This window comes from Marmota monax, unplaced genomic scaffold (assembly GCF_021218885.2).
Source record: "Marmota monax isolate L192 unplaced genomic scaffold, Marmota_monax_Labrador192_F-V1.1 WCK01_AAM20220418_F8-fsc00224, whole genome shotgun sequence".
NCBI lineage: Eukaryota > Metazoa > Chordata > Mammalia > Rodentia > Sciuridae > Marmota > Marmota monax.
In genome coordinates, this window is record NW_026693937.1 from 194,586 (window position 1) to 215,235 (window position 20,650).

At 34.7% G+C, this 20,650-nt stretch overlaps 1 protein-coding gene across 1 annotated transcript in view; it reads right to left on the reverse strand.

Annotated features, from left to right (window-relative positions):
* Positions 1-20,650, reverse strand: part of Adam9 (ADAM metallopeptidase domain 9) — an 85,739-nt gene that overhangs the window by 54,661 nt on the left and 10,428 nt on the right. The window contains exons 3-11 of the mRNA XM_046463840.2: positions 19,663-19,721; positions 17,938-18,016; positions 13,203-13,279; positions 12,039-12,234; positions 10,190-10,255; positions 8,076-8,147; positions 6,330-6,499; positions 3,779-3,860; positions 3,140-3,273 (exon numbers count right to left, since the gene is read on the reverse strand). Coding sequence (XP_046319796.1) covers positions 3,140-3,273; positions 3,779-3,860; positions 6,330-6,499; positions 8,076-8,147; positions 10,190-10,255; positions 12,039-12,234; positions 13,203-13,279; positions 17,938-18,016; positions 19,663-19,721 — 935 coding nt within the window. The remainder of the gene's footprint in view (positions 1-3,139; positions 3,274-3,778; positions 3,861-6,329; positions 6,500-8,075; positions 8,148-10,189; positions 10,256-12,038; positions 12,235-13,202; positions 13,280-17,937; positions 18,017-19,662; positions 19,722-20,650) is intronic.

Below are 20,650 nucleotides of genomic sequence, written 5' to 3' on the forward strand. Positions count from 1 at the left end.
TCACTATGATCAGAAAGGTATTCTTTCAAATTGACTTTAAATTCAGCTTATCCTGCTCCAAAATGAGAGTAATACACAAATGTTTGGAATTTGATTGGAGTTGCAGTAAATATATGGCTTAATCTGATGAAAACAGACATATTTCCAATATTTAATCTTCTAATAAAACACCACCTTTACTCAAATTATCTGTCATGACCTTCAATAAATTTTTGCATCATCTCTTAATAAGTCCTACATGCTTCCTATTAAGCTGATTCCAAGACATTTAGAATTTGGGGCAAACATAATCATGTTTCTCCCCTCATTTTTCAAAATGATTATAACTGATTTGTTAGGAATCTATTTATTTAAAACATTTGATTTATAACCACATTTTGATATTATTTAATTAACCACCTTGCTTTTCAAAAGTAGAGAGTCATATCTTCTGTAAATAACTGTTTCCCTCTTTTCAAATATTTGGTCCTAAATCTTTTATTTATTCATCACATTAGCTAGAACTTCCAAAACAAATTAAAGTACAGCTTGAGTATCACTTACCTGAAATGCTTGGGACTAGAAGTGTTTCATATTACAGAGCTTTCTGGATTTGGAAATATTTATACCTTACCAGTGGAATATCCCTAGTCTGGAAAATCCAAAATCTGAAACTTTTTGAATGTCATGTTGGTGCTCAAAAGGTCTTGGATTTCAGAGCATTTTGGACAGATTTTTGGATTAGGGGTGCTCTTTTTGGAATAGTAATGAAAATGGGTTTATGTGTGCTACAGATTTTGCTTTCCCCTCCAAATCCTAACCCATCCTTTGCCACTAGGTCCCTTGCTTAGGCCTACATCCAAATAAATGTGGCCAAAAAGAGGCACTGGCAAAGACACACTATTAGAAGAATAAAGTTGATTAATTTCCTTCAGTACCTCTATATCAGGTCACCTCATGCTGGCAGTGTCCTTCTACCCCAACCCCTATAAGGTCAGTCTCTCCTATAGATATTGGTTATCCTCTCCAAGATCCAGGAATGCCTAGCACATTTCTATTCCTGTTACCAAAACTTTTTGGCGGGCTGGGGATGTGGCTCAAGGGGTAACGCGCTTGCCTGGCATGCGCAGGGTGCTGGGTTCGATCCTCAGCACCACATAAAAATAAAATAAAGATGTTGTGTCCACCGAAAACTGAAAAATAAATATTTTTAAAAATCTCTCTCTCTGTCTCTCTCTCTCTCTCTCTCTCTCTCTCTCTCTCTCTCTCTCTCCCGCCCCCCTCTCTCTTTAAAAAAAAAAAAACTTTTTGGCTCTTCTCACGTAGAAAATGATGGATCATCTTGTATTTGAGATCATTATATATATTTGTGTTTAAGTTTTACATATAATATTCATAACATCATTCTCTTCTGAACATTTTAAAAACATTTTTGTAAACACAAGATTTACTTAGAAGAATGTTTACCAACTAATTTGGGGCTTTGGAGGGTATTTTGTTTTGTTTGAGACATAGTTCTTACCACCCACGGAGCTGGGACTACAGGTACTTGGTGGGATTTCTATTATTCACATCTAGCTTAACCAGACTATAGTAAAAGAATGAGGCCTACTCCTGTAACCAGTGCCAGCACCATACCACCCCAACCCCCCAAATCTGCTCTATTTTATTCCCAGAGCACTTACTTACACCTTCTAACATTCTATATTATTAATTTATTTATTATGTTGATAGTTCGTCTTCTCTACTAAATGCCAATTCTGTGAAGGGCAAGTCTTATCTAACTTACTGAAATATTCCAAGTACTTAAAATAAAGTCTGGTACATTGTAGTGCTCAATAAATATATGATAAGTGAATGAATAAAGTCTGAGTTCACTCCCCATTCCTTCTTATACCACTTTAAATTCCATTACTAAAGTTTCATAACATTCCCTCCTTAGCACTCTGAATGTTCTATTTTACACTTTAATTTCTTGTCTTATCTTGCTCATTACTCATTTTTCATCTCCCTGAGTTGGTGTCTTCCTCATCATCACTGCCAAACAAAGCAAATGCTTAATTTACTTCCTTTCTTATGGGAACTCTTTTATAAACTGATGACTTTTGTATATTTTTTTACCAGAGGATCACTTTTCACAAGCACAATTTAATTCTTCCATATCTCATTTTAAGTCTAGTATTTACTCAAAAACTGTGAATCCCATTAGACCACCATGTGACTAGAACTGTACTCTCAGACCTTTAGCTAAATAACTAACTAGCAGATTTTTTATTACTCTGTCTGTACTTCAGGAAGTCGAGGAGGGAAGTGAGCACCTGGGGCCACTGACATTTCCCATATGAAATCCTCAGCTGTGGCTGTTAAAGATGACCTCCTTTCGTACCTAATTTTCAGTCAGGCTCAGCTTCTAACCCACATATGCACTGTGGCTTAGTGCAGCTCTATTTAGAACGACTGCCCCATAATGAAGAGTGGCAGAAAGAAACCCAGTCACCTCTGAACCCTCAATTGTAAAGATTTTTGAAACTAGTTAAAAGACGAGATCATCAGCTCTGGACCCAGACTTCCTGAGTTCAAATCCCAGTCAGGAATTTGGATGTGTGACCTCATTTTTCAACTATAAATGGACAAAGTATCCACAACTCATTAGACTAAGCAATAAGTAAGTTGATACCATTTAAGTACCCACAAGTATCTAAAAAAGAATTTAATAAATGTTTACTAATCTTTCTTCTCCTCCTCTCTGAATTATATCCTTCTTTTATCTCTATAAAACAAGGGGTAGTAATAGGAATGTGTCAGGATTTCTTCTTTTGCTTGAAGTGAAAATGTAGCACTTCCTCAAAAGAGGGTTTGTGAAGAATTTTTTCATATAGTTCTTCAATCTACAATGAATCTAGCAGTAAAGTTTTGTATGTTCTACTGGTCTCTCTACTGGTTTACAGAACAGTGTAATTACATATCTATGCCTATCTACATGTTCCCTTATGAAAGTTCTCTGGGATTATTTAATTAGAAAATAGGCTTCTCACTGATGTATTCGAGGAAATCAGAAATGACTTTTCCTGGTTTTTACAACACAGGCATAAGTATCCCTCAGAGTTAAGAAACACTGATCTAAAACACCATATCAAGAAGAAGAAACTCAGCTACTCACGAGGCCCCTGAGTTCATGATGCAGCTCTTAGCTCCACAGAAACAATCTCTCCCGTCATCATGATTCATTCCAAGGTTATGACCCAACTCATGAGCAACAATGGATGCAAAGGTCTCCACAGTAATTTGCCCAAACTGTTCAAACATAACAAGGTATTAATCAGGTTTCTAATAAATAAGAAATGTTTTTTTTTTTTTCACAAAAGGAAATTTATTCTCTACAATGTTGACAGCCTACATGATAAATCAGGCATACAATAACAATCTTTATACACTATAGTCTAGTAAGAACTAGTATGACTCACATACTAATCATGAGGCTGGATCCTTTAAGCAACAGGTCATTTACTTGAATACCAATAGATTATTCATGGTGGTTTATGGGAAAGTAAATTGAAAATTCTCATTTAATTTATCACAAATGGACCCTGTTTCTTCATTCATAAAACATGCCAATAAACATAAAAATTATTTGAAAATTTGTTCTGGTCTCTAGGGAAAGAACACACCTGCCACTTCTACTGTGTTCTTCATAATATCCAAAATGTTGTTTTAAGGACTAGGAGACAAGCACAGAGTTAATAAATGCTTGATACTGCCCTAATGCAGATTCCAACGGTAAACATCAAGAACAACATACCACATTAATCCCGCCCGCGTGGCTCCTTGAACACACTGTTCCCACAAATGCCATTCCTGCAGTCCCACCAAATCCTTTCTTTCTAAATGAAAAAGTAAAAGTTACAAAATGTACTTGGGAAAAAGGAACGCATTACTCCTATTTCTATGGGGGATCTTAACTGGATTGGCAACACCTACAAAAACTGAGAGAAAAATGGCAATGATAAATAATTTTTAAAATCAAAAAATAGCGGTCTTCTTTCCTTTATATTATCAGAAAATGAGATTAATATTTCAAAGAACTTTTTTTTCCAAACAGATAAAGATACCAAGAAAAGTTTTTGGCTTTAGGGATTTTTACCTTATGGATGAAAACCTTTCTAAAAACATACTACATTTATTTATACAACATATTTTAGTGAGGAAAGATAACAAACCCAATGAATGTATTCACAAGAGAGGCTACAGGCATTGAGCACAGCGAACAGGGAAAGAGTCACATGGTCTCCACACTGTTCTTCAAGCATGCCCAACATGCTTCCTGGAACTCTGTACCCCTCTCTCATTCCTTCACCTTCTCTACGTCTTCACTCAAAAGTCACCTCAAAGATCCTTGCCCTGGCCATGTTACCTCAAATACCACCCCCACCCCACTCCTACTTTTATATCTACCCTCCATGTTTTACTTTTCCACACTGCTTAGCACTATTTAACAAACTATATACACTTATTTGTCTCATTTATTCAAACTTCTTCCACCAGAATACGGAATCCATGAGAGTAGGAATCTGTTTTGGTCACTGTGGTATACACCCAATAAATATTTTTTAAATAAATCAATAAATCCTTTTCTGGGGCATCAGACCAACCCAGAAAAAATAATCAGAGCTACAGTCAAGGAAAATTCCAGCCTGATCACCTTATAGCGAACCTCATAGTTCCTAAGACTCACTCATATGCTCGAAGCTTCCAAAAAGCTTTTACAACTCCATTCTTAACCACAAACAACCAAGGCTCATTAAACATCATCAAGCATCTACAATAGGACAGACACTGATCAAACAGTGTGGTTGGGCAGGGCAGTGGGTACACTTGACGCCTGCTCCTTTTGGTCTTTTGTAAAACACATGGCACTGTCACTGGGATGAGATAGGTGGCATGTGCATTTTACTGAAAATTAATAAAAAGGTCAGGACCAAGCTTTTATGATTATGGGGCTATAAAAGTCATTAAATTGGGCTGGGGATATAGCTCACTGGTAGAGTGCTTGCCCAGCATGCATCAGATACTCAGAACTCCAGCACTGTCCCCTGCCCCGCAAAAAAAAAAAAGCTTTTAAATCACAACATGTTGAAGGGGCGGGGGAAGAGGTACCAGGACAAGAAAACCAATAGCCAAGGGATCCCAGAAGAAAAGGGATCCCAGGAGAAACAAAAAATAAAAATAAAAGGATGAAATAATCTATAAAATAATTCAATAAAAATTCCAAAAACCAAAGGACTTTAAATTTCACATTGAAATTACTCACTGAGAACACAGTGCAATAAGTGATAAAACATCTATACCAAATACATCATCAAGGAAACTCATAAGTCTGGGAACCAAGAGAAGAGCCTACAAGTTTTCCAGTGATAATGAAAAAACATAGGCCACAATAAAGGAACAGAAATCAGAATGAGTTTAGGAATCTTAAGAATAATACTAAAAGCCAGGCACAGTGGCACACACCTGTAATCCCAGTGGCTTGGGAGGCTATGGCAGGAGGATCCTGAGTTCAAAGCCAGCCTCAGCAAAAGTGAGGCACTAAGCAACTCAGTGAGACCCTGTCTCTAAATAAAATACAAAATAGGGCTAGAGATGTGGCTCAGTGGCCAAGTGCTCCTGAGTTCAATCCCCAGTACTCAAAAAATAAATAAATAAAAATAGAAAAATAAATAAATAATAATAATAATAATAATAATGGAAATCAAAAGATTACAGAACAGTGCTACAGTGCCTTCAAATCTGTGAAGGAGAAAGATTCCATGCCTATAATTTGTACCCAACCAAATAATTCCAAAAGTAAGCAAAAACAAAAGAAAGATAGAAAGCACACCTTTGAAAAACTGAGTTAAGATCACGAGAGCTCAAATTAAAATAATCTTTAAATTCTGTTCTGAGAGTGTGAAAACAAACTGTCTGACAAGCAAGATATCCAAATTTTTTCTTTCCATGTAATTTTTTTATTTCACAAAAAGCAATTAGAAAACAAATTAAGAAAGTAGGGCCTAGTATGTGTGAGGCCCTGGGTTCAATTCCCAGCACTAGGAAAAAAAAAAATTAAAAGGGTGGTGGGCAATTGGAGAGCGGGTGGTGGTAAGAAAATACAGGAAAGAAAAATACAAATTCAGTGAGGTCCTGTCTCTAAACAAAATACAAAAAAAGGGCTGAGGATATGTGGCTCAGTAGTTGAGTGCCCCTGAGTTTAATCCCCAGAACCCCAAAAAAAGAAAAAGAAAAACATAGGTAAGAAATATAAGAAAATAAGCAAGAATGATTGTTCATAGCACTTTTTTTAAAAAATCACTTACAGCACTAACTGTGCACTGTCATGTCTCCGACGTGTTATAAGAAACTTTTCCCGCCACTGTACAAAGTTCCCCAACACATCACCAGCTCCTCCAATTATATTAATCAAGTTTCCATTTGTCCAAATCTCCAGTCCAACTAACACAATTCGAATATTTAACATAATATACATCTGTGAAGAAAAGAGAAATAAAATACATTAAAGAATATGATGAAAAGCTTTTAACTATAGTAACAAAACTACTTAAATTAAAAATTAGACTTCTTCCTTCCAAAAGAAAAAGTCTTTCAGTACAATGAGACTCTAACCTCTCAAGAATCTGTTTCATTACCTATAAAATGGTAGGTTACAAAGATTCAAAGTCCTTTTTATCTCCCATTTTAACATCTGACAAACTCTGGAAATTAAGTTTTTGGTAAATTTGGTTCTAAAACTTGCCCCAAAGTAATGCAATCCTATTCATGGTCTGTGTTTATCCCACTGCTATTGTTTGGATCTTGAATGTTCCCCAAAGACCTATGTGGTAAAGTCCACATCTCCTCTATATTGGGAGGTATAGAAACCTTAAGATCTGGGGCCTAGTGGGAGGTCTTCAAGTGACTGGGGACATTTCCTCAGAGGGGACTGTGGAAACCCAGACCCTTCCTCTTCCTCTCTTTTGCTTCCTGAACATGAGGTGAACAGTTTTGCTCTGCCACAGGCTCCCACCATGGTGTACCACCTTGCTACAGGTCCAAAACAACAGGGCCAACTAATCACAGTCTTAAACTTCTAAAACTATAAAACAAAACTTTTCTCTTTATAAGTTGATTATCATAGTATTTTGTTATAGTAATGAAAAACTGATTCACATAACACTTAACATAATTCATACATTTCACTGCAGAAATATCAATGAAATTGATCAAAAGGTACTATCCCAAGATCATGTTGGAGGTATTATGTAATACACAGTAAACCATAATACCTTTCTAAATGCTTACCTAAAATTCTAATCACAGGAACCCCAAAGTTTACAGATCAAGGATTCTAGAACTCATACCTATTTCATAGAGATTCTGTGAAAATTAAATGATTAATAAATATAATGCACTTAGATTATAACACATTGTTAACACCTAACAGAATGATATCATTATGATCATCACCATCATCATTGTTGTATCAGGGGAATGAATGCCTTACAAACAAAATTATCCTATAAGAATATATATCTAATTCTTTAGTGAACTCCAAATTACACACATGCACAAAGTAAACATTGGCACATGTCACAGTTTCAAGGTAGGAAGCAGACTTATTCAAATAAGATTCTGTCAACAAAAATTCAAAGATCTCTTTATAAAAAAAAAGTACTTTAGCCAATCTACTCTGAAGGTAAGTCAAATGCTAATCTGAAATCTCTGGCTCTTCTCAAAGTCTTTTCTTTTCTATTTTATATTTATTTCTTAGTTGGACATATTCAATATCTATGTTTTATTTATTTATTTTTATATGGTGCTGATGATAGAACCCAGGGCTTCGCACGTGCTAGGTGAGCACTCTACCGCTGAGCCACAACTCCAGACCTCTCAAAGTCTTTTCTACGCTTAAACTTTTCTTTGAGACCTTGAAAAATACAGAATAAACTAGAAAGCAGATTCATTTAGGCCTATGATAATCAAAGCTCAAAATGAGATTTTAAATTCTGCTGAGACCATGAAAGGGCAGGACAGAATAATCCTAGTTGACAGAAAAGACAACTTACACTATCCAAGTAGTTTGCTAAATGAATCATCTCTTCTCTCACAGCAGTCTGATTTTTCCCCATCATGTCATACTGGAAAAGCAAAGGAAAACCATTGTCATTATCACCTAAGTAACTTAAGAATGAAAATGTCTTTAACCTGTTACAATGAAGAATCCAAATATTTTCTCTAAACTAAAACTAAGGCATTAAGACATTTTCCAACATTTCAAATTAATACATCTAAAGTGTACACTTTAGTGATAAATAGAAATAAAAGAAAAACAAGTACAATGATACTAATGAAAATATACCAAAGTTTTCCTTTCTTCTAATTAGTATAACTAGTATAAGTCTAATAAATCATATAACTGATTCTTTTCTATAGGAGGTGGTTCTATCCAAATGTCTATTTTAACATTATTTTATACAACCAACTTACTAACCAAAAGAAAATTTTAAAAAGTTTATGACTTTGCTCTATGATAAAGGCCTTAAAATCAAAATATATGATTTTATCAGTTAAGCAATTTATCACAATTCTCCTAAAAAAGAACAAAAGTTTTAATAACTTTGATAGGGGTTTGTGGAAATGGTTCCATTTTTATTTTGAACCATTTTCTATACATATAAAACAAATCTATCTGGAGACAGCAATAAAGAAAAATACTTTTAAATTTCTCTTTGTGTGTTTTGCCCAAAACATTCTACAGAAACATTTTACCCATCATTTGGGGCACAGTTCACACTAACTTACATTCTCTATGCTTTTCTTCCCACTGTTTGCAGGTAATAAACCTATACTAAACGAATGTGAGCAAGCTTCCATCTCTTAATCACTAGGGCTTATTTTTTCCTACCTACAACAATAAAGCGTTTTTTAAACCATAAAAATCCTCAAGCCTACCCCTGCAGCTTACAAGAAAAGAACTGCCAGTCATATTAAGATTCCAAAAATAACTATTAATGTAACAACAAAATTAGAAATAAAAGTCAGCCAAAACATTTCAAATAATCTATATTTTAAGTTATATAGCAGCTCTATTTAATAATCATATATATCTTATATATGTTGGAAAGGACACATTACTTCTCTCAGTTAAATAAAACAATTAGTTCAGTTTCTTAAGTAAAAACAAGGAAAATGCCCTAGTATTGTCCTGTACTTTGAAATCAATACTGTTTCCTTACTAAAGCATGCCAAGCCCTGGAAGTCTTCTACTCTTAAAGTGAATTATAGGTTAACTGAAATTCTAGAAAGCAAAGCAATTTTATTAGTCACCTGACTAAGTTAGTTTAAGCCACAGTCTATTAAAGTAATCTGAAAAGTTCTCAAGCCCCCAATAGCACAGTTTCATTCAAGAAATGCAGCATAAGCAAATCACTAGAAAGAAGAGGGATGATAAAGAGGAATGAAATTATGGCATTTACTGGTAAATTAACATCATGCTAAGCAAAATAAGACTCAGTCATGGGGACAGTGTGTTCACTATATTCAGAAGCTAAATCAAAATAAGAAAGGGGGTGATGGATCCCATGAAATAGAAGGGACATCAGGGAGTCGACAGAGGAAGAGGAAGAAGGGACAGACAAAGGGAGGAATTGCAGAATGGAATTAAACAAATTACGCTACATACACATATGAAAACAGCACAGTTAATTCTACCTTTATGTATCTATAAAGCACCAATTAAAAAGCAATAAATAAATAGAAAAAAAGACCCGTAGAGGAGATGAAGGAGACCAGGAGAGGGAAGAGGAGAAGGAGAGAGGAAAGACTAGGTAATAAAATGGAGAAAATTATATTCCATGCATGTATAACAATATAAAAATGAACCCCTATATTATGTATAACTATAATGCACTAATAAAAATGATTTTAACAAAAAGAACAGGGCAGGCAGAGGCGGGGAATCGCTAGTAAAAAATTAAGTCAAAAGTGGTCTCATCTGCTACTTCAGCTTCTAGTGGTATATTGTGGTATTAAGGTTCAAAGAAAAAAAGCATTTTACTTTCTAAATACTTATTTAAGAAAAATCAATACAAACATATGTCACAGTTTATATTTCCTTCATGGAATGCCCACTTCTCATGTGCTTTTCATAAAAAAGAAGAAAAACTGTTGCCATCCTTACCCTTTCCTTGTCTACAACAATGAACAGCTCCACATATCGGGTCTGTGGCAGGACAGCTCTCCTTCTCTGTTGAAAACACGAACATCATAAGGGCAAAATAAAAAGTATCAGACTACACATTTTTTCTATGTAAAGATCATACTCTAATCACGTATTTCATGTCTGCTAAGAGTATTGTTAAACTTTACTTAATGTATTTTAGATCAATAAAGCAAAAGATATGTTTTGGGTTTTTACTGGTTTTCATTTTTGTTTTTGTTTTTTTGCAGGACCGAGGACTCAGAGCTCCATCCCAAGTTCTTTTTTATTTTGAGACAGGGACTTGCTAACTTGATAAGGCTAGCCTCAAACTTGCAATCCTCCTGTTTCAGCCTCCAAGTCACTAGGATTACAAGCCTGCACCACCATGTTGAATTAAAACACAATTAAAAAAAAAAAAATGTTATCTGCTATCTGTATTGATCTGAGGGAAAAACTCCAGCTAAAGATAAAATGAGTTATTCATGAAGCAGATATTTTAAAGAATGATTTTTAAAATCAAAACTACATACACACAAACACTTTAAAGAGAAAACCCATTACCAAAATGAAAGAATGTCTACTAAAATTTAAAAGCAGAAGTGGGGAACACCACTTTAAAAAATAACTAGATTTACCAGGCATGGTGGTGTGTGCCTTTAATCACAGCAGCTTGGGAGAATAAGACAGGAAGATCACAAGTTCAAAGCCAGCCTCAGCAACAGTGAGGCACTAAGCAACTCAATGAGACCCTGTCTCACTAAGGGCAGGGGATGTGGCTCAGTGGTCAAGTGCCTCTGAGTTCAATCCCCAATAACAACAACAACAACAACAACAAAATTAGTTTTGTCACTTTACAGAATAGAATAAGCAAAAATGTGTCTTTCAATGTTTCAATTACAAAAAAAAAAAATAGTCCAAAAGTCAAAAGAGTGGATGGCAGGAGAGGCAATGCCATAAACTAGTCTTAATAACTAAAATTAGGCTCTAAACTGGACATACTGGTATGCATAGGAAGATGACCTAAACCTAGGAGTTTGAGCCTGGGCAACACATAGAGTCCCTATATGCCTAAACAAAAAGAAAAGGAAAAAAAAAAAAAGGCCTCTTCCAAAACAGCAACACCATCTCACATGTAAAAAGGTATAATCCCTAAAGCTTAAGTTAATCCCATCCTAGAACCACTTCAGTCCAAGTGACTCATATCAAAGAGTCTTCAAGTGTCACAACTGGGAATATAAGCAGCCTTGGAAGCCATCTGAAGTGATTAGTATGCTAAAGCCAAATCTCTCTCTCCTGCATGCTCCCCCACCCGTGTGTGTGTGGGGGGGGGGCGGGGGGGTTGTGAGTATGTGTATGTGTATGTGTGTTTCTCCATGGATCAATAATGGCCATTCCTGGGCTGGGGATGTGGCTCAAGCGGTAGCGTGCTCGCCTGGCATGCGTGCGGCCCAGGTTCGATCCTCAGCACCACATACAAACAAAGATGTTGTGTCCACCAAAAACTAAAAAATAAATATTTAAAAAAATTTCTCTCTCTCTCTCTCAAAAATAAATAAATAAATAAATAAAATAATGGCCATTCCCATTATTTCAATCTACATAAAACCTCCACTGAAAGACAGTGTAATAGACTATTACACAGCAATACTAAATATGATTCCTGTTTAAAATTTAAACCCTAATCTCTAAAACCCACAGAATCTAAACTGTCCTCAACTTGGCAGCAGGGACTACATACTGCTCATCCTTTTAAGTACTGGTTTAATGAACAAATAAATGATTTTTTTAAAAATATGAATCCAAGTCATGAATAATTACATTTCCTTACTCGAAGCAGCTGAGTCATGCTGGGATGATCTTCCTCTCTATCCTCTGTGGTTTCCTCCTCTACATCCTTGTTAGAAACTCCACATTTCAGAGGCTCTTTGTGGACATCATCCATTCGATATAACATGTGCTCAAAGCGAGAGCTGTTGTGCAGGGGTTCAATCCCATAACTGGCATTCTCTAAATGTAGCAATCCTCTATATGTTGCATTACACATATGCCATTTTTAAGAAAAAATACACAGAAAAAGGCATCAGAAACCCTAAGTTCAAGTCCTAATTCTCAACACATGTAAAGATACCACAAGATAGGAAAAAATAGAGGCTTTAGAGTTAAACAGACTTTACTGCTGCCTACTAGTATCACTGCCTTTAAGCTATTTAACCTTCTTGAATGGTTGCTCTACAATGGAAGGCACTGCAAAGTATCAGCTGAGAAAGAGGGGTCTGGAGCTGCAGGACCAGAGCTCAAACCCAAATCTGCTTTCTTCTAGTGAGGGATCCAAGCAAGTCATTTAACTTCAGTTTACATTCTGCATAGTATTGTTCAGATAAATAAATTATTTAATATGCATAAAATACTTAGAATATTCCCTGGCACACAATAACTATTCAGTAAATGTTGTTCCTTAAATGAGAATAATCATAGCCATTTTATATAGCTGGTTTGAGAATTAAAAGTAATATTTATTACATCAATCAATCATGTACCCATGAAGGCAACTAATTAACACAGTGCCATATGGCCAGGTCTTCAATACAAGTAACTTTAACATTATTATAGCTTCATTGGGTATGTCATACAATTTCTCTGAACCTCAGTTTGCTCACCTAAATATGATGTTAATAAGCTCTTTTTCAGATATTGTGAAACTTCAGTGAGTATGCAGGTAAAAATTTTGTAAACCAACCACTACCAAAATTTAAAGCATATGTTATTTTAAATACCTAAAATTATTTAGTGTTCTCAGAAAAATGAAATTTTCCATTTAAATATTAAAAATCATCAACTATAAGATTTTCCTAAATAAACATGCCAAGAATATCTGAAACACAGCTGTAAAGACCTTAGTAACATCAAAGTAAAATTTAATTCTGTTAAGTCCCCAAAATGACTGGGTTTAGAGACAGAGAAGAAAAGATAAAAAATACAGAAAATGTCTTACCTGAGTCCAAAACAGTCACTAAGAGCAACGGATGACTTATAAACTCCCTCCACATAGCCCCGATAATGACAATGATTCTAAATGAAAAAATACTATATTACCTCCAAATACTGCTACATAGCCGAAAATCATCCTAGAAACTGCAGAGCTAACAAAATTACTTGCATCCAGAAAACTAAAAAAAATTATTTATATTCTTGGCATTTCAAAACATCACATGGCATTCTTCAGAGTATCTGCAGACTATCTACCACCACCCTCCAGGGACACAAATTTCTAGGCAGAATGCCAGAGGATACCAGGCACAAACAACTCTGCCCCAATGACCTTTCATCCTAGAACCAGAACAGGACAGTGTTATGTCATGTTGAACATTTAAGTCACAGTCAATCCAAGAAGCACCAGCCAGTTGACATCTAATACAGGACAGGACCTTATGAGAAGTTAATAAGGCCCAAGGGAAAAAACATTCAGCATGAAGGGGAAAAGGGTATTTTGATCAGATGATTTTCTTTTCTTTCTATATTTTTTATGTTGTTATTACTTATAAATTCAGCCATCTTCAAAAACTTGAGTCTTTACCCTAAATTTTGAGCCAGAAATTAACTAGTGGGCAAAAATATTGCTTAGTAGTTAGTACCTAATGAGATTTTTTTCTCATCTTTTAAACAATTAAAAAGCAATAAAATAGAAAAGTCCTACCAGACATTGAGACATATGCAAGACCTTAATTATTAGAACAATATGGTCCTGGTGCATTAGCAGAGAGACCAACCAGCAAAAGAGAAAAAAAAGCCTCTAAACAGACCAAAGTACATGTAGAACTTCATAAGATAAAAGTAGCTCTTCAAATCACTGGGGCAACAATGTGCTATTCAACAAATGTGGCTTGGTCTATTAGTTAGACACTTGAAAAGGAAGAAAATTAGATCCACAATTCACACTATTCATAAGAATATATTCTAAATGGTCAAGAGTCTAAACATAACAAATAAAAACATAGGATCTACAAAAAAATAAGAGAATTCTTCTTTAACCTGGGTGTAGAGAAAGATGTTCTAATTATTACATAAAATCTAGATATGATAAAAACTGATAATTTTTCTTATATAAAAAGAGTATTTATTTTTTAAGCTGCTTCTTAAGAGGAAATACCAAAAGACTCAAAAGACAACTGACACACTAGAAGAAAATCTTCAAAACTTACATGATAGGTAAAGAGTTAATATTCCTAAATATAAAGAGCTCTTAAATATTGAGAGGAAAAGATTAAAAGTCCAAAAGAAAATTGGGAAAATACAAGAACAGACAATTCACAAAAGATCTAAAAATGTTCTTACATATATAAAAAGATTTTCAATCTCACTCATGACAAAAAAGAATCCCTGGGGCTATAGTTGTGGCTCAGTGGTAGAGCGCCTACCAAGCATATGTAAGGCACTGGGTTTGATTCTTAGCACTATATAAAATAAATAAACAAACAAAATAAAGATATTATTAAAAAAAGAAAGAAATAATCCATGAGTCCACATTGATATCAACAAATAAGACTTCCTCACAGGAGAAAGCACCCCAACAGAGGCACTAATGAAATTAGAGAATCACCATTTTGACAACTGTTAATAACTGATTTAGACAAATACTAAATACTGAAAACACTAGGTAAAAAATTTGAAGATATTTACAGTCTCCAAGTATCTAACCATCACATTAATTTAAAAGACAAAAACAGTAACTTCACAGATAAAAACCTGGCAGACCACTCCTTACCCAACTAAGTGATCTGTATTAATACTGTCAAGAGACAGCACAGGCTCACTGACATGACACACAGAGAACTGAGCTGACTGACATCCAGCAGGTGAACCCTTAACCTATCAACTTGATGGTATTTGTTTAATAACTTGCTCTTATTAAATATTTCCACAGCTTTCAATTTAGTTCTGTAGTAAAGTTCCCTTATCTACCTAAAAGGATCTCCCAAGAATACAATTACCTTCAGTCTTCTTATGAAAATTTCATTAACCAGAGAAGACTAAACTAATCTCAGGAAGAAAGACCAAAATTTGTCCAACAAACTTGGACAAACTTTTGCTACATACCACTGTTTTCTATTTCCATTCAACAGAAAAAACATTGACAAACCATATTCTGTTCTGTGGGCGAAATGGGCTTTGTCCTAGGCCATTTTATGTTCTCCAAACCCATCAAATTCCCCTAAAACAAATCATTTACAGTTCCAAACACTCCCCAAACTCCTCCTCCTCTATAGAAAAGAGTACATAAGGGCTGGGATTGTGGCTCAGTGGTAGAGTGCTTGCCTAGCATGCACGAGGCACTGGGTTCGATCCTCAGCACCAAATAAATATAAAATAAAGATATTGTGTCCACCTAAAACCAAAAACATAAAAATAAAAAAAAAAGATTACATAAGTTTTTAAATTATGTTGGGTTAGTGGGTAATCATGTGCCTGTGATTTTCTTCTGTGCTGTGACTTTTCCTTTTGTATGTTAACAAATTTGCATGCCTTTTCTCCTGTGTAATGTCTTTGTCTGTTAAAATATCCCAGCAAACCTTCAGAGGGCAGAGGGGAAATTTCCATTAGCTCTTACAGTTCTCAGAAGCACAACATATTATACTTTGTAAGTTTACAAAACATCTAATTAAATTGAAAAATAACAATAAAGGTACAAGTAGCACAGACAATTTTGAAACACACAAACTATAAATGCAAAGGTTAGCTAGAGGTACACAGAACTATTGAAAAACAGCCTGGTAAAGGTCCAGGGAGCCTAGGGCAATGGATAGATCTTCAGAGGAAATAAAGAGCATCAATTAACTGGGGGAAATAGTCAACAAAATTTACAGGTTTTTTTACAAGATACCCCAAAGTCCTAAGATACAGTAACAGGGAATTTTACACTTCACACAGCAACTCATTTTGAGTGACTTTTCTAAAACTTTTGTTTCTTATAAGAAATGGTCTTCTGAAGGACATTAATGATGAAAACTAGAAAAAAAAAAAGCTTTACAAATTATTTCAATCTTAAGCAACAGAATTGTAAAGGAAAGCATGTACATGTTCTCAATATTACTTTAACTGCATTGTATGGGCAAAGTATATGTCATTATAATATTTGACAATCTAGCCACACTGAAATTTTTTTTAAAACCCAGTATCGAAGTTTTAATTCATATTTCACATTTACCTAAACATTATTAAATAACCAAGAAATAAGTAAAAGACTCCATGTTGTCTTAATCGATATTTTTCAAACACCCAGGAAAATGTAACAATTCTATAAATCTTTAATATAACTTATGTAAGTTTCTATATAGTTGAAATCTATTTTTAAAAGTTTTAAGTACATATTCTTTCAAGAATAACTATATTTGAGCTAAAAAAATGTCAGACTGCCTTTTCTAAGCATCTTACAAACATCTTACTCATCTTACTCATTCAAGCATCCTAATAATTCTATGAAATAGTAACTGCATTCCATTTAAAGTGATGACATTAACTTCATCAGGAAGTGACAGAGCCAGAATTTAAGTCCAATCAGTGTATATCTCAAGCAAGTATGCCAAGCAACCCTTGCAAGAAAAAAAAAAAGTGCCTTTTAAGATTATTGCTTTTGCTAAAGTGCATAAATTATGTGGTCTTTGGCCTCCTGCCATAGTAATCTTCAGATGGATGAAAAAATGGATGGATTATTTTTTATCTGGTTTATGCTATAATGTAAATCTAATCTCCTCTACTAATTTTCTAATAAATAGACCAGTAGTGTACTAAGATAAAGCAATCAAATAGTAAAACAAAGAAAGGATAGGGCAAAGTCAGCATTTCCTCATTTTTTTAAGTACTAATAATTAATCTAAAATAAAGATTTTTGCCTTCTATTTATTTGAAGAATGCTTCAAAAGTGTCTAACATAAACAATTAGAGAAGCATTACAAAGTTCAGGGGAATAATAATATGTTTAAAGGAAACAATGACGTCTCATGAAAATTACTGCAAAAGAAAAAATACATAGTCACCAAAAAAGGACTGTAAAACATTTCCTGAACCAAACTAAAAATGTTTATGCTCTAAGTAAAAACCACACAAAGCCAAGTTCAACATCTGCCAATTATTTTGAGTATTCCTGGCCAGTTCTGTCCCCAAGAGTATTCTAATGTGACGCAGAGAGAACCACACCTCTTTTGAATAATAGCATAATAATAATAATTGAACATTTGAATATGACAACAACAAACTAACCACACAGAAATTTTAAAAAGTATCAAAGTTTTAATTCATATTTCACATCTACCTAAACATTATTAAATATATAATGTATATAATATATAACAACAAACGTTTTTCTTTACTAAACACTAATGATGAATAAATGGTTTAATAAGAGAATGAAATCTGCTTTTAATGACTTTCAACAAAATAAATCACTTATATTTTTAAAACATCAAACTTTTCCCCTTCATAATAAGTAAGAATTACCATTAAATATATTCTTTTCCTGCCTTTAAAACAAAAAATCTTAACAAAGAACCTGGAGGGCTGTCAAGTCCATTAGTCTGTATAAATGTGCCCATCTCCTCCAGGCCATGCATCTATTATAATATTAAAAGTGTCCCCATGGGGTTGTGGGAAGTGACAATTACTTATCCAGAACTCACTTTTAAATTATAATTATTTTTAAATTTTACTATAGGATCAAGAGAAAAATATATTACCTGTACATTGGGATAGTCAGACATCAGAGTCCCTTCCTCATTGTAGGAATAAACTACAAAACCTTTAGGCAAAAGGTCTCTGGAAAAAGAGTAAACACACCATTTAAGTTTACTTTAACTATCAACAACTAAGAACAAACTGATTAAAGCATTACACTCAGAAGAGAGGAGCAAAAATAAATTTAAAAAATTTACCTGAAATGTACTACCATAAAACTAAAAGGTCATAAACAGACTTGCATCTAAAATAGTACGTGTTACTTACACAAAAGTAATGTTAAGCTACAATTTGTTCTATTGGCATGAAATTCTGGTTGCAAAAAATAAACAAAATATTTTTAAAAGTCCTTAAAATTTTCTGATACAACTCACAGGAAAAGAATAACTTACATCATATTTGTAGGAGAAAATAAATATTTTTATACTCTCTTTTAAAAGTTTTATATATAAGACTGGGGTGGTGGCTGAGTGGTAGACCTCGCCTAGCATGTGTGAGGGGCTGGGTTTGATTCTCGGCACCACATAAAATAAATAAATAAATAAAGTTATTGTGTCCAACTACAACTAAAAAAAAAATAAATAAAAAAATAAAGTTCTATTTATAAGCAAGAATCATTCATTGCCTTAACCTCCTAAGCATGATTGAAAAATTCTGTAGTCAGTTGTTGGAGGAAACAGTTATTCCTAATTCTCAAAGCTTCTTTCCATGTTAAGGAAGCTCAGTAGTAAAACCACATGTGTAAGGATAGGGTTCTTTCCAGCAGGGCCAGAGTAGTTATACGCTTATCCCCAGGCCTTATAGACAAGTCAGGATGCAGTGTGCAACAAAACAATTTATAATGTGCCATTTCAAATTCAAAACTCAGGTTGGAGATGTAGCTGCAGAAAAATGAAGAACTCTTAAACCTGACTAAATGGTGCACACCAGTAATTCCAGCTACTCAGGAGACTGTGGCAGAAGGATCAGGAGTTCAAGGCCAGCTTGGGCACCTTAGAGAGAACCTATCTCAAAAACATATAAATAAGTAAGTTAAATAAATTCAAAACTCTCCTGGAGATACCTAGAACCAACTCATCTATTGTGGTTAGACATGGATAAACTGATGGTTTTCAACCGGTTTAATCAGTTACAAAGCCTAACCTTAGCTACATGACTAACGTAGCATATAAAGACCCTTTCAGTAAACCTGTGCTAGGCTGTCACACACATTAAAGTGGCTGGAAATCTGAAGACAAAGCATATCCCTGCAACTGAGAAAGGACACAGAGGGGCCATGCCTGCAAGTTTTCACACTCCTCACGGACTGCGAGCTTTCTTCATCCTGGTGTACTACTCCTTTGCCTTTACTGAAGTCTGTGTGAGTGGACTTGGAAGGAGGCTATAGAATCTTGAGTCCTCTCAATAAACAGTCCCTGTTCAGTCATCTCAAGTCTCTCCTTCTCCCCACTTCCCCCTTCTGCCTCTAGTGGTGAATTTCAAACAACAAATTGGAGATTCTTGACTTTGCTCAGCCTTCTTTCCTCTTGGAAGTCACAGTGCCCAGCCGAAGCACAAATTCCTGTGCTTCTTCAGAAGCAGGCCAACCACTGTGTAGCAGTGACCTAAGTGGCTAAACCTACCAAAATCAGGTTCAGTATCTACTAAACAACATCTACCTGGAAATGAAATTAATATACTACAGAAGAAATCATTATTTAAAAGTCAAAGTAATTTAAATTTCTTACGTGTTCCTTTCCAAGTGAATAATGTGCTCTTTTCCTTGAGTCTGAATGACATAAGATACCTAAATGCACAGAGAAGGAGGAAAATAAATAATAAGCACCACCTTATAAATTACTTTTAAACAAAACATCATTTATAAGACACAGGAAAGTCCCTCCTGAATTAAAATAACTTGGTACAATTGCATTTGATTTATAGAACTTCATATCTATTCTAAAATAATAAAAATGTAATCTGATCATCCCTACTTCCCTTTAATAACCGACTGTGGAAAATCACACCCACGTTTATCTAAATTTCTCTTAAATTCATTTATAATTCATGTATAACTTCAGGGATTAAATCCATCTATAAATTATCTACAGTACAAAGTAATTCTTCCTTTTGTTTAAATGAAATAAACTTCTTGGGTTCAAGAGATTATCCCTAGTTTTAATCATTCAAAGTTGAAAAGAAATGCTGATTTTTATGACTAAATCTCTACATGGCTTACCTAATTTCATCATTCTAAAACATACTTGCCCTCTAGAATGAGAATCCATCATAAAAAGTCACAGCTGTCTAAATGGCAACATTTCTGCGTCTTTATTAGTGGAACACAAAATAATATAGCCATGTCTTACAATTAAAGTCTTCTTAGAGTCAATGAATTAAGATAAGGAACCTTCCACTTCCACATCTTCAAGCTCCTGGGATCCTCCTATCAACCTCAAACATCTATGAAACAACTTCCCTAGTGCTATAGTTTGCATATTTAATGCCCCCCCCAAAGGTGCATGCGTAAAGGTTTGGTGCCAAGGGCAGCACTACTGGGGTATGCAATGGACCCTTAGAAGGTGAGGTCTTGAAGAAGGTCTTAAGGGACTGGAGGTATGCATTTGAAAGGGACTGTGAAACCCTGTGCTCTTCCTCTTTCTCGTTGCTCCCTGTTTTGCACCAGTATGTGCTCCTGCCGTGCTGCCTCACCACAGGCCCAAAGCCAAGGGACTA